General features: G+C 49.0%; 1 protein-coding gene across 1 annotated transcript in view; it reads left to right on the top strand.

The window, feature by feature from the left end:
• Positions 1–13,803, top strand: part of USP22 (ubiquitin specific peptidase 22) — a 43,634-nt gene that overhangs the window by 22,830 nt on the left and 7,001 nt on the right. Inside the window, exons 5-8 of the mRNA XM_090291025.1 lie at positions 280–449; positions 1,663–1,810; positions 2,388–2,493; positions 4,004–4,162. Of these exons, the coding sequence (XP_090147151.1) occupies positions 280–449; positions 1,663–1,810; positions 2,388–2,493; positions 4,004–4,162 (583 nt within the window). The remainder of the gene's footprint in view (positions 1–279; positions 450–1,662; positions 1,811–2,387; positions 2,494–4,003; positions 4,163–13,803) is intronic.

A 13,803-nucleotide genomic window follows, 5' to 3' on the forward strand; every position in this document is an offset into this window, starting at 1 on the left:
CGTCATTAGAGAGGCTCGTTCTGACCCGTCCTGTTCGCTGTTACAGAACGAACGCCTTTGGGTAGTTTCCCCAGACGTCGTGTAGCGGCTGAATGGAGGCGAGGGGCGGGGGGGTTGGACTGCCCTCGGTGTGGTTCGATGAAATGCGGCCTCGCAGTTAGACAGACACCAACCTCGCCTTCGCTCTTCTCTTGGATGAATGAGTAAAAGAAAAGGGGCAGGTCAGGGCCCAGCGGCGCCTGTGGGGGCCCCAGTCACCACTCTGCCGCCCGCCCCCAGGCCTGCGGGGGCTCATCAACCTCGGGAACACGTGCTTCATGAACTGCATCGTGCAGGCGCTCACGCACACGCCGCTGCTGCGTGACTTCTTCCTGTCCGACCGGCACCGCTGCGAGATGCAGAGCCCCAGCTCCTGCCTGGTCTGCGAGATGTCGTCCCTGTTCCAGGAGGTGAGCCCGGTGGCGGGCCGCGCCTCGTCTCGGCCACTGCGCTGTTTTCTCTTTCCCTTCGTAAAAAAGGAAGCAAGGCTGACTGCAGTAAGTTAAGGAAGGCCGTTTCTAAAACCTTCACAGAGAGGAAGGCTTTGCCGTGTGCGCTGATTTGGGAGACGCACGTTTCCCAGAAGGAGTCATTGTGTGGGGACTAGTGGCAGCGTAGTCCAAGGCCCAGAGCGGGACTGAGGGGACGGGGAGGGGCCTCGGAGCCTGTGGGCAATGTCCGTCCGTGGTGCTGTGAGAGCAGCCTCTGCTCTGCCGTCCGCCTTGGCTTCCCGTGTGTGCCCGCCGCCCATTCTGTCCCTGGGAGCGTGGGCTCCTCTAGCACTGGACCTCGGGGCTGGGCTTCCCCAGGCCTGTCTGGGCGGCCCTCTGCCCTGAGCATCGGGGTCTGCTCCCCTGGTCAGATTGTAGGCCACACTTGCATCGGTCGTTCCAGTTCTGTCCCTAAGCAACACTGACAGCGTGACAGAGCTCAGGCAGCCTCCAGTCAGGCCCTCTGCGCTCTGCTTGGCGACTGCAGAAAAGCCTCTCACAGCCGAGGCGGCTCGGCCACGCCAGGCGCAGAACGCGGCTGCTGCCTGCTCCCCAGGAGGCTGAGAGTCCAGCACGGGAGCGGTGCCTGCTCGGCCACTGCTGCCGTGGAGGTGGGGACAAGGTGATGATCAGCAGGCCAGAGTCGTTCACTGTCTGGCCCTTCCCAGAAAAAGTTTGCCCTGCTCTGGTCTAGCCTGACCCAGTTCCTTCATCCTGACGGCATGCCAGTAGCTGCTGGGATCACAGAAGTGAGCAAACTGAAAAAAATTATTGGGTCCGGATGGGAGAAAGGCAGGTGCAACTGTGTGTCACTCCCACTCATGGATTCCAGCCATTTCCACTGGGTGCTGTTGGGTGACAGATTCAGATAGGCTCAGGTTTATTGAGGTGAATTTTACAAACTGCAGAATTCACCTTTTTGTGTATAATCTGTTTCTCTGACAAACACATCATAATTCATCACCTGGGCCTGTCTTAGAAAACCAGGTGGGAAGGGAGAAAACGATATGCAGACTCAGTCTCGTGAGTCCACATTTTAGGCTGCTGTCAGATACTTGTGAGTATGTGCTTTGTGTTCAGAGCATAGCATTTATTCCTGACAAGTGGTTCTGTTTCTGTTCTCTCTGAGCAGTTTTACTCTGGGCACCGGTCCCCCCACATCCCGTACAAGCTGCTGCACCTGGTATGGACTCATGCCCGGCACCTGGCAGGGTACGAGCAGCAGGATGCCCATGAGTTCCTCATCGCGGCCCTGGACGTCCTGCACCGGCACTGCAAAGGTGCGCCCGCGCCCCGCTCCATGGTGGGGTGGGGGTCACACCCGCAGACCGGGGCGTGGCTGTCAGGTTAACCTCTGACTTGGGTTCTCAGTGTATTTTTTCCCCAGTAAGGAAAACTGGGATTACCCTGAGGAGGTTCCTCATAGTTTGCTTTTACGTGAGGAGGGTGCAGTTTTCGGTTTTGTCTTCTAACCTTCCCGGGAGCAGAACACCACGGCCGTCGGCCTCGCCAGCCCGTACCTGAGCTGTGACTCTGCATCCCTGATGGGCTGGCGTTGGTACATTTTGGCGCCAGGAAGGAAGCTCAGGATATCTTCCCAGGGAGTGGGAGAGACGAAGAAAATTGAAAATAAAACAGACTAGCTGGGTGTTCCTCACATTCCCCACTGAGTCTGTCTTTTGAATGTGGAGTATCGTCACGTGCCCTCCTGAGAGCGTCGGCACCTCTGGCCACATCATGCTTCTGTGTGTGACTGGCCTGGTCTCTTGGGTCTGTGGCTCTTGGAAACTGGCTGACTGGGGGAGGGGTGGTGGGAGGGGCACAGGCGGGAACCACAGAGGCGCGGTCTTTCCCCAGGGGACGATAACGGGAAGAAGGCCAACAACCCCAACCACTGCAACTGCATCATAGACCAGATCTTCACGGGGGGGCTGCAGTCGGACGTCACCTGCCAGGTCTGCCAGTAAGTGGGGGCTCTCTGCGGGACACGGGGTGTCCTGGAAGGCTGAGTGCCTTTCAGGCTCTGCTGCCTAGACCATAATCGGGCAGGGCAGCCCAGGTGCTTCCAGGGAAACCGACTTCATTGGGTGCTGCCTATTGGCCTTGTGGTACCTTTTCAGTCTGCAGACTGTTGTGTTCTGAGAAACTCTGAAGTTTTTAGACTCCTGGAGTGTCACGTATAGTCAGTGCTGCCCCGTCGTGCCTGCTTGGTCACGTGGGGCTGGCAGTGGAGCGTCTGCTGCACAGACAGGTGAGACGCAGGACGTGTCTAGTCGTGGATGCGTGCTGGGGTGAAATAGCCCCAACAGAAAGGGCACGAGCAGTTGACGGGTCACCGAGTGTGAAGGTCGTCAGGACTGTCCCCACTGGGGCTGCAAGGCCTCGCTGTGGCCACCTGTTACTGTCCTCATCTCTGCTTTCCTTCAGGACCCCAAAACCAGGAGTCAAAAAAGAGTCCCCTTCAAAGACGGGGCCACGTAAGGCAGATACTTGACCAAGGCTCCAAAGTGTGTCAAGTGTTTCATGGTCTCCTCCTCCATCTTCTCTAAAGCAGTGTCCCTGAGTTCTCCGCAGGTTGCGGTTTTGTGCTTAGAGCGCAAAGCCTTCACTTCCCGGAGGTGAGCGCGTTGGTGGGCAGGTTAGAAGAACCCTTCCGTTCACCCAGTGCATCCCCACATTGGTATTGCACTTCAGCTTGTTTAAAAATCCTGGTCACGATCCACTGAAGCTTTAAAACCTATAATGGATCACCACTTGCAGTTTTATGGGACAGGCCGGGTACTGGAGGTCAGCTTTGCCAGTAAGTGTTACAGGTGCAGTTTTCTGTTAAGCAGCGTCTGTCCTCATGGGCCACCACACGATGTACTTCACACTCACGGCTTTAAGTAGCTGCCTCCTTGGTCCTAGAGCATGAAGTCCACCAGCAGGAGATTGAGTCACATTTATATCCTGTTTAATTTCTGTAGTAAATCTCCCAGTCTGAATTCCTGTGGGCATATTTTAAAATAAATCTCCAGGAGGAATTGGCTTCGTTAGGTACAGCCGTGAATGCTGCTGGTCGGCTTGAGATGCAGTGTGGTGGCGCCCGCTCTGTGTGACATGTGCTCGGAGGTCTGAGCCGTGGCCTGGGCTTAGCAGTTCCCAGGGCTTGGACGCTGCTGACGTGAGCCATTCATTCAGAACCATCAGACACAGGGTCCAGAAAATGTCCTGAAACGATTGTGCCAATCTTGCAGGTGTAGAGACCACGGCTTCAGAATTAGCCTTGGCCTGCGGGCTTTCACAGCGTCCCTCCCTGACGCCTGGGGCCCCGGGTGCACTGGGTGTGAGCAAACCTGTTTTTGGCCTGAGGTGTCATTTGGAGAAAGGGGAGAGCTGTGGCCAAGTGCTGAGATGCACCCCAGAGGTGGTCCCTCTGAGGCTGGGGGTGGATACGGGTTCTCACGCATGTCTCTCTCTCCTTTTGCTTCTAGTGGGGTTTCCACCACAATAGACCCCTTCTGGGACATCAGTTTAGATCTGCCTGGCTCTTCCACCCCATTCTGGCCCCTGAGCCCAGGGAGTGAGGGCAGCGTGGTGAACGGGGACAGCCACGTGGCAGGAACCACGACGCTGACAGACTGCTTGAGAAGGTAAGGAGTCCGCCAGCACGCGGGCAGAAAACAGAGCGCTTCCTGCAGGCAGGTGTCTCCTGGTCTGGAGGCTTCTCAGCAGCAGTCAGTCAGACTGAAGCCCTAATCAGTTCAGGGCCACCCAGGGCCCAGCACTGTTTCTCCGACACATCCAGTGTGGAGCATGAGAAGAGATCTGACAGCCTGCAGTAGCTACAGTTGGTGCCCAGTGACTCGTACTAGTTCGTCCCATTTCTGCGAGGTGACTGGCTGTCCACCTAGCTTTGCATTGTGGGATATCTCCGTCACAGCCACTGTCCCAACCCACCAGCAGTAAAGGCCACAGAGCCGCAGGTAAAGCTGCCTCCTCTTCTGTGGCGGGTGACCGGTGCCAGGGTCTGCACTGAAGAACGGCCCCTCCTGCCAAGCGTGTGGTGGTTTCTTCCGGTGATAGAATCACCCCTGTGACACTCTGTCTGCACTCAGACCGTTGACAGTGTCATCAGTTCAGATAAGCCACAGATTTAGGGTGGCTATAGGAACGCATTTAAATGGTTCCTGAACTTTATTTAGTGTTTTACAGCCTTTATTTCCTTTTACTGGCATTAACTCAAGGACAGTGCAGATGTGTCCCTGTTGGGTGGAAGTGTTTCTTATGAAGGAGGGACAAGCTGCTTGGCTTTTACCTTGCTGCAAAGACAGCAGACCCAAAGGCGCATGATTAGAATTTTAAAATTAAATAACTTTGTTACACTGATAGATCCAGATATATTGGGTTGGCCAAAACGTCCATATGGTTTTCTTCTGTAAAATGAAATACACATTTTTTATTTTCACCAATAATTTTATTTAGATTTGGAAATTTTGAGTATGTCAGCTGTCTCCCGCGTGGTATAATGTTAGCTTGTTCTTAGTTAATGTGTTGACTTGATCGCTCTCAGCATGAAACTTCGCAAACCACTTCTGACACATGGGTCAGTCATGGCACCTTCTCCATACACGGCACAAATCTTTTCTTGCATTTCAGTTGCGTTTTTACCTTTCTTGAAACAATAAAGCATAATATGCTGAAAATGTTGCATATTGTCTTTCATCTTCAACGTTAAAATGACTGCACCAAAAATTCAGTTTTGATAAGTTCTTTTTCAAATGCACACTGATGTAATAGCTGTCACATTACAGTCTAATAAAACTGTTTTGAATGAAGTTGAAGACAACTGAGCACTACTAGAGCCATCTTAGAGGAAAAACCAAATGAACTTTTTGGCCAACCCAATATGGGAGGCATCACATTTTTAATTTGGAAAACAAACATATAAATAATCTTGATTTTTCAAGACAGTATTTACAACAAGATTAAATTTCATGGTAAATTTCAATAACATTGAAACTTTGCCCTACAAAGCAGGCAATGAGGGAGAAAGCACACTCATCAAACTAAAACCCATGGGAAGCTGTCTGTGTTAGGGCCCAAGTGTCTGCGGAAAGGTAGTTTGTCTGCCTCTGGTTTCCCTTTCCAAGTTACGCTGAGAGCAGATCACAGAGCTGGTGGAGCTGCGTGCGACTGTGCCCTGGGCGGGCGGCTCCTTTGTTGGGGCAGCACCTGTAGGCCGAGAGGTTGCGGGTTACTTACGGGAGGCAACCGACCGATGTTTCTCTCTCACATTGATGCCTCTCTGTCTTTGTCTGTCTCTCAGATCATTGAAATATCCTCAGGTGAGGATTTAAAAATAAAGTATGTGCGGTTTTTAGTTCTAGACTGTTCGGTTTTCAAGTGTTTCACAAGAACTGCAGGTAGCTGAGTGGCTGCCCCTCCGCGGCACTAGGCAGGGATGGCCGCAGGGCGCTTCTTCAGCACTGTGGGGCGGGGGGCGGGGCTCAGCTGGGCACGAGCGCTTTCCTAGGAGCAGGGCAGCACCCCTCAGAGCCACTGGCCTCTAGGGTCTCCATGGGCCTTGTGGTGCCCCCTTTGCGCTCTGTTGCCTTCCTCCTATTTCCACTCTTGCGCTTAGTGTGCCGTATTTTCTCCACTGGGAGTGAAATGCAGCCCCTGGGGGAGGAGCCTGCTTCACACTGTGTTGGTGTCCCCCACAGCCCTAGAGTGCTACTGGGCGTCTGGTGGATGTGGTGAGGCCGTGCTCGCCTGCCTTCACCGTGTCACAATTCTGCAGGGTGCAGGTGGCAGGCAATGACCGGTGAATGTAAGCAGTTAAGAACATGGAGTCATTCACAGAATCCACCGGAAGGCTGAGAACCTGGCTCAGCACGCAGGCCATCTCCATGGGAGGCTTGGGACCAGCATCTAGAAACACGTAGCCCACTGCTGCCTGGCTGTCCCGGTTCCGTTGGGGCACTGCTCCTGTAAAGACATGTCTTCCCACGTCTGCTTCTTTAGAATAATTGTTCCAGGTACAAAGTCCCCATAAGGACACGCAGGTGGTGCCCACATTGCTGGGAGTGGGAGAAGCAAAGACTGCCTTGTGTGGCCAGCTTCGGTGGCATTGGGTCAGTCCTGCCCCCACCTGGGTCTGGGCGTTCCCCACACTGGCAGGTGGGGCGCAGATAGAGGCTTAAGAAGGTGTGTGAGTCGGGCTCTGCGTGTCTTACGTGATTTCTTGATTTTTGACTCTGACTTTGCAGCCAGATTCTCTTCATTCTGACACTGGTACTGAAGCAGGCTTGGTGGCTTGACGGCGTAGTTTGGCTGAGATGACAGGAATTTGGGGGCACTGTACATGGAAAGAAAAATGACAAATTATGAGGAACTTCTAGAGGAACAAAAAATTAGAAAGCATCAAAAGATGACTTTTGACTGTTGAGCATTTTGCACTGGGTTGGTGTAAATTTTTTTAAATGTATAGTCACAAGAGGGAATGTGCTTATTGACTGGCTGCTTACTAGTGCAAAGCAAATATAATTGGCATGAAGTATGTGAATCAAAGTTAGAGGATTAATTAGGATATTTACACCCCCCTGCCCTGACTTGGCAAGCTTGGACTGTTCTAGAAGGAGTTCCTGAAGCAGGTCTCCAGGCTGCTTCGTCCATTCTGTGTGGAGGACGGCCCTCGGGGCTCCTTGATGGAGCTGTTCCTGGCAGCCAGGCGCAGGGTTGGGGGTTTGCTGCCTCAGATAGTTGCTCTCTGCCTTCTGTCACCTACTTAGAGCTGCTTCAGGGACAGCAGAGTCCTTTGCCCAATTGTAGCTGCGGGTTGGCATTGGGCTTCCACTTCTGAACTTGTGTTTTCCTTTGCACAGTCCTCTCGCCCGCCACTGAGCCGTCTGAGGTCTCGCTCCGGCTGCTGCTGCCCCTGACCGCGGGAGCTTGCTCAGATGGCAGGGGCCTTTCCCGACTGGGATTGGGGTGGGGGGAACTGTGTTCTGGTTGGAAAATCAGATGATGCGGTAGTGTTGTGGCAGCTCGGGTGTGTACCCAGCGTCTTCACAGCCAACATGGTACGTTCTCTCCTGCCATCGGCCATCCAGTCAGTGTTTCAACTTCAATGATCGCTCCTTTTTTTTTTTTTTTAACTATGTTTTAAAGTATGTTCAAATCAGGATTCACAGTAGGTCCACACTTGACGTTTTGTTTATTGGTCTCGTAAGGCACTTTCAAATCCAGGCTTCAGCTCCCCTGTTTTTTTCCTTGTCTTCTCTTTGCTGAAGAGACAAGGTTCTTTGTCTCCAGGCCTGGCCGTACCCGGGGCTTGCTGATGGGGGGTGTGGGCTGGCTCTGAAGGTCATAGCACGTGTGCTTGGGCGTCGTGCCCCACGCTCCTGCGCCACCAGATCTGGCTGTCCTCCTTGCACGTCCACCTCCTGGGCGCCATGGTGCAGGCAGGTCAGTTGTGCGGGGCACTGTCCTGTCGGGCAGACATGGCGCAACTTCCAAAGGCAGAACAAGGACTTCCAGACCTGGTTGTCAAAAGGTCGATTTTTTGTTTTTCAGCTTTAAACTTTAAAAGTTAGGTATAAACTAGACTGAAATGCCTGTTTCGTGGATTCTTTAGTAGCTTGCACAGACACTCGTGCCACAGATGCTGTCACACACACCCCCAGTGCTGTCCTCCGTCTGCTGTCTGTGCTCACCATTCACAAGCACCATCCTCATTCTTCATGAGACTATTCTGAGGTCATTGTAGCTGCCACTGCAGTTGTAAGAGACACTACCTAGATTTCCCCTGTGTCCTGCCCCGAGGCCCCCAGGCCTCACAGAATTACAGCAGGGCACCCCCGCCGCCCCAGGGCCCACCCAGCCACCCCCCGCCCTCCCAGCCCTGCGGCCTGCTCAGACCCTGCTCCCGGCGGGGCCCACGTCTCAGGACTGGCGTGTTACCGGAGCCGCACGACCTGTAACCCTTGGGCGTTCTCTCGTTCCCTCCTCATGATTCGCTGGTGGTTCATTCAGGTTGCCTGTGCCGGTAGTTTGTTTCTTTTCATTGCTGAGTAGTATTCCAAGGCGTCCTGTCCCTCAGTTTGTTTAACGTTCGCCCATTGGCGGACATCTGCCTTGCTTCCAGTTGTTTTCTGGGTGTTTTTTGTTTTTGTTTTCTAAAATTTATTTTCTGAACAGTTTTTGTGGGAACACAGTTTTCATTTTTTCCGGGACAGATTTGATGGGCTACATCTTAGGGTAGTGATAAGGTTATTGCTATTTCACCAAGCTTCATTTAAAAAAACTCAAAGGTATTTTTTACTTTTTCTTTTCTTTTATTGAATTTTTTGGGCCACCTTGGTAAATAAAACTATATAGGCTTCAGGTGTACAGTTCGCCAGCACAGCATCTGCGCACTGTGGTGTGTGCTCGCCGCCCCAGGCCCAGGCCCCTTCCGTCACTGTTTGCCCCCCTGCACCGTCTCCTCCCTACCCCGCACCGCCCCCCTCTGGTCATCACCACCCTGCTGTCTGTGTCTGTGAGCTTTTCTTCTCTGCTTTATCCCTTCCCCTTTTCCCCAGCCCCCCAGCGTCTCTCCCCTCTGATAGTGTCCGTACGTTTTGTGTATCTCTGCTTCTGTTTCTAGTTTGTTTCTTAGTTTATTTTGTTCATTAGATTCCGCATATGGGTGAAATGATAGGGTGCTTGTCTTTCTCTGAGTGGCTTATTTCACTCAGCACAACGCCCTCTAGGTCCATCTGTGCTGTCACAAAAGGTAAGATTTCCTTCCTGTTATGCCCCACTTGTGCTCCGCTGTGTAAAGGTACCAGAGCGTTAGTATCCACTCATCTGCTGCTGGGCACGTGGGCTGCTTTCAGGTCTTGGCTCTTAGAGCTAACGCTGCAGTGAGGATAGAGGTGCATATATTCTTTTGAATTACTGTTCTGGGTTTCTTTGGATACGTTCCCAGAGGTGGTAGAGCTGGGTCATACGACAGTTCCATTTTTAATTTTTTGAGGAAACTCCATACTGTTTTCCACAGGGGCTGCACCAGTCTGCATTCCCACCAGCAGTGCACGAGGGCTCCCCTTTTCCCACATCCTCGCCAGCACGTGTTGTGTGTTGATTTGTTGAGAGTAGCGATTCTGACAGGTGTGAGGTAATACCTCATTGCGGCTTTCATTTGTGTTTCTTAAATGATCAGTGACGTTGAGCATTTTTTCATATGTCTTTGGCCATGTGCTTGTCTTTGAAGAAGTGTCTATTCAGGTGCTTTGTCCATTTTTTAATTAGATTGTTGTTCTTGTTTTGTTTCGTTTTTGATGTTAAGTTGTAAAAGTTCTTTATAAGTACTGGACATTAACCACTTATCAGATGTATCATTATGAATATGTTCTCCAATTCAGTGGGTTGTCTTTTTTTTTTTTAAGTATATTTTATTGATTATGTTATTACAGTTGTCCCACGTTTTTCCCTTTGCTCCCCTCTGCCCAGTACCCCCCTTCCCTCCAGCAATCCCACCCCCCTTAGTTCATGTCCATGGGTCGTGCATGTAAGTTTTAACATCCCCCTATTTTGTACCTACCAGTTATGCTGCTTAATCTCTGTACATTTTGCCTCATTCTTCCCCATCCCCCCTGCCCCCCAGGTGAAAACCCTCCAAATGATCTCCACATCTGTGATTCTGTTCCTGTTCTAGTTGTTTGCTTAGTCTGTTTTTGTTTTTTAGATTCAGTTGTTGATAGTTGTGAGTTTGTGGTCATTTTAGTGTTCATAGTTTTGATCTTCTTTTTCTTAATTAAGTTCGTTTGACATTTCATATAATAATGGCTTGGTGATGATGAACTGTTAGCTTTACCTTGTCTTGGAAGCACTTTATCTGCCCTTCCATTCTGAATGATAGCTTTGCTGGATAGAGTAATCATGGTTGTAGGCCCTTGCTTTTCATCACATTGAATACTCTTTGCCAGTCCCTTCTTGCCTGCAGGGTTTCTTTTGAGAAATCAGCTGATAGTCTTACAAGAACTTCTTTGTAGGTAACTCCCTGCTTTCCTCTTGCTACTTTTAAGATTCTCTCTTTTCTTTCACCTTTGGCATTTTACTTATGATGTGCCTTGGTGTGATCCTCTTTGAGTCCAACTTGTTTGGGATTCTCTGTGCTTCCTGGACTTGTATGTCCATTTCCTTCACCAAATTGGGGCAGTTTTCTTAATTATTTTTTCAAATAACTTCAGTTTCTTGCTCTTCCTCTTCTTGTGATTTGGATGTTGGCGTGTCCCAGAGTCTTCTTTTACTGTCCTTGTTTTTTTTTTTTTAGTTCTTGTTTGTTCATTCCATTGTGGTTGAATGTTTATTTCTTCCTTATGTTCCAAATTGTTGATTTGAACCCTGGCTTTCTTCCTTTCACTGTTGGTTCCCTATGAGCTTGTCTTTATTTCACTTAGTGTAGCTTTCATTTCTTCCCTTATGATTTTGCCGTACTCAGTGAGTTTTTCTGAGCATCCTGATCACCAGTGTTTTGGACTCTGTATCTGATAGGTTGGCTGTCTCCGTTTTATTTAGTTCTTTTTCTGTGGTTTTGTTTTGTTCTTTCATTTGGTCCATGTTTCTTTGCCTCCTCATTTGGTAGCCTCCCTGTGTTTGTTTCTGTGTGTTCATTAGAGCTGCTTTGACTCCCTGTCTTAGCACGCCTGTTAAGTTGTATGGAGCAGAGCCTTAGGTATTCGCCAGGGCCAGCCAGCTCACTTCAGCACTTTGTGGCTCTGTGGAGGGGGTAGGGGTTGTAGAGGTTTTCCTGGCACTCGCCCCATTTCCAGTCACGTCACCCACTTCCCATACGCCAGTGGCACCCTTCTAGCTGTTGCCGTGGTGGTGGTTCCCAGAGTGGGTGGGTTTGCTTATGTTCTAAGCTGTGTGGGCCCTTTAAATGGACTTCCCTGAGAAACAGGCAGTTTCTTCTGCCGCCCCAATCCCCACTGGTTTTTACAGCCGGGAGTTACGGGGTTTATCTTCCGAGTGCTGGAACCCTGGGCTGTGCAGTGTGGCCTGGGGCTGGGATCGCTTGCTCCCAAGGTGTCCCTCCCGATTTTTATCCACCGCACGTGAATGTGGGACCGCCTGTTCTGACGCTGCTGCTCCCCGCCACACCAAATCCCCTCCGCCCTGACTCCCTGTCTCCGCACCTCCTACCCGTCTGGATGAATGTGGCTTCCTTAAATCCTTGGTTGTTGGACTTCCTTACAGTTAGATTTTCTGGTGGTCCTGGGTGTATTTTGTTTTGAAGACAGTTGTGACTTTTCCTGTGGTTGCGTGAGGAGGTGAAGTGTGTCTTCTTACACTTCCATCTTCACCGGAAGTCCAGTAGGTTCTCTTCATTTTGTTGATGGTTTCCTTTGCTCTGCAAAAACTTCAGTTTGCTGGAGTCCATTTGTTTAGTTTTTCTTTTGTTTCTCTTGCCTGAGGACATATATTAGAAAAATATTGCTACGAGAAATGTTTGATATTTTACTACCTATGGTTTTGAGTCTTACGTGTACGTCTTTCATCCATTTTGCGTTTATTCTTGTGTATGGTGTCAGAAGCTGATCTAGTTTCGTTTGTTTGCATGTCCCTGTCCGGTTTTCCCAACACCACTTACTAAAGAGACTCTTCTGCCCAGTGTTTGTTCTTTCCTGGCTTTGTGCCAGTGCCGGGCTGTCTCGTTCACTGTGGCCTCACAGTGTAGTGTGAGGTCGGGTATTGCGGTCCCTCCTGCTTTGTTGTTCTTTCTTTCAACTGCTGAGGCTTTTCAGGGTCTTTTGTGTTTCCATATACGTTTTTGGAATATTTGTTTTAGATCTGTGAAATGCGCCATTGCTATCTTGTTAGGGATTGCGTTGAAGCTATAGATGGCTTTGGTTACTATGGACATTTTAGTGACGCTGATGCTTCTTATTCATGAACAGAGTACACGCTTCATCTTCTGTCTTCTTCAGTTTCTTCAGAGCCCTTACACTTTTCTGACTTTAGATCTTTTACATCCTTGGTTAAATTTATTTCTCAGGATTTTTTTTTTTTGGTTGCAGTTATAAATGGGATCATTTTCTTAGTTTATTTTTCTGATAGTTCGTTATTGGCATATAAAAATGCAACTGATTTCTGGGTGTTTATCAGTTCTAGTAGTTTTTTGTGGAATCTTTAGGGTTCTCTATATATAGTACATATGACTGCAAATAATGACAGTTTTACTTCTTTCTTTATAATTTGTTTGTCTGTTCTTTCTTCTTGCTTCATTGCCGTGATTAAGACGTCCAGTACTGTATAGAATAAGACTGGTGAAAGCGGACATCTGTGTCTTGTTCCTGATCCTAAGAGACACTTTTATTTTTTGTCTGTTGAATATGGTGTTGCCTGTGGCTTTGTCACATGTGGCCTTTGTTATATTGAGGTATGTTCCCTCTACTCCCATTTGCTGGAATTTTTAATCATAAATGGATGCTGTATTTAATCAAATGCTTTTTCTGCCTCTGTTGATATGATCATATGGTTTTTATCCTTCATTTTGCGTATGTGGTGTATTGTGTTTATTGCTTTGTGGATATTGTGCCAACCTTGCATCTGGGGAAAAAATTGCATTTGATGATGGTGTGTGACCTTCTTAATGTATTTCTGGATCGGTTTGCTCTATTTTGTGGAGGATGTTAGTCTTGATGTTCATCAGGGATATTGGTCTATAATTTTCTATCTTTGTGTAGTGTCTTTATCGGGTTTTGGAATTAGGATAAGCTGGCCTTATAAAATGAGCTTGGAAGTGTTCCCTTCTCTTGATATGTTTTGGAATAGGTGAGTACGAGACGTGTTAGTTCTTTTGAATGTTTGGTAAACTTTACCTGGGAAGTTGTTTGTTGGGAGTTTTTAAATGTCTGCTTTTGTTTTCATTAATTGTAATCAGCCTATTCAGTTCTGATTCTTCCTAATTCAGCATGAGAAGATGGTATGTGTTTAGGAATTTTGTCCAGACTGTCCAATTGGTTGGCATAGTTGTTCCTAATTTGTCTTATAACCTTTGTATTTCTGTGGTGTCCGTTGTTACTTCTTCTTACTCGTTTCTTCTTGTTGAATCTGATTGAAGGTTTGTCAGTCTTGTTTATCTTCTCAAATGAAATAGCTCTTGGTTTCATTAAACTTCTGTATTTTTTTTTTAGACTAGTTTATTTATTCCTGCTCTGATCTTTATTATTTCCTTTCTTATGCTCACTTTGGGCTTTATTTTATTTTATTTTCCTATTGTTAGGTAAGATTATTTATCTGA

The sequence above is a fragment of the Furipterus horrens genome, unplaced genomic scaffold (genome assembly GCF_987537825.1).
Source record: "Furipterus horrens unplaced genomic scaffold, mFurHor1.1.pri manual_scaffold_11, whole genome shotgun sequence".
In the NCBI taxonomy this organism is placed as follows: domain Eukaryota; kingdom Metazoa; phylum Chordata; class Mammalia; order Chiroptera; family Furipteridae; genus Furipterus; species Furipterus horrens.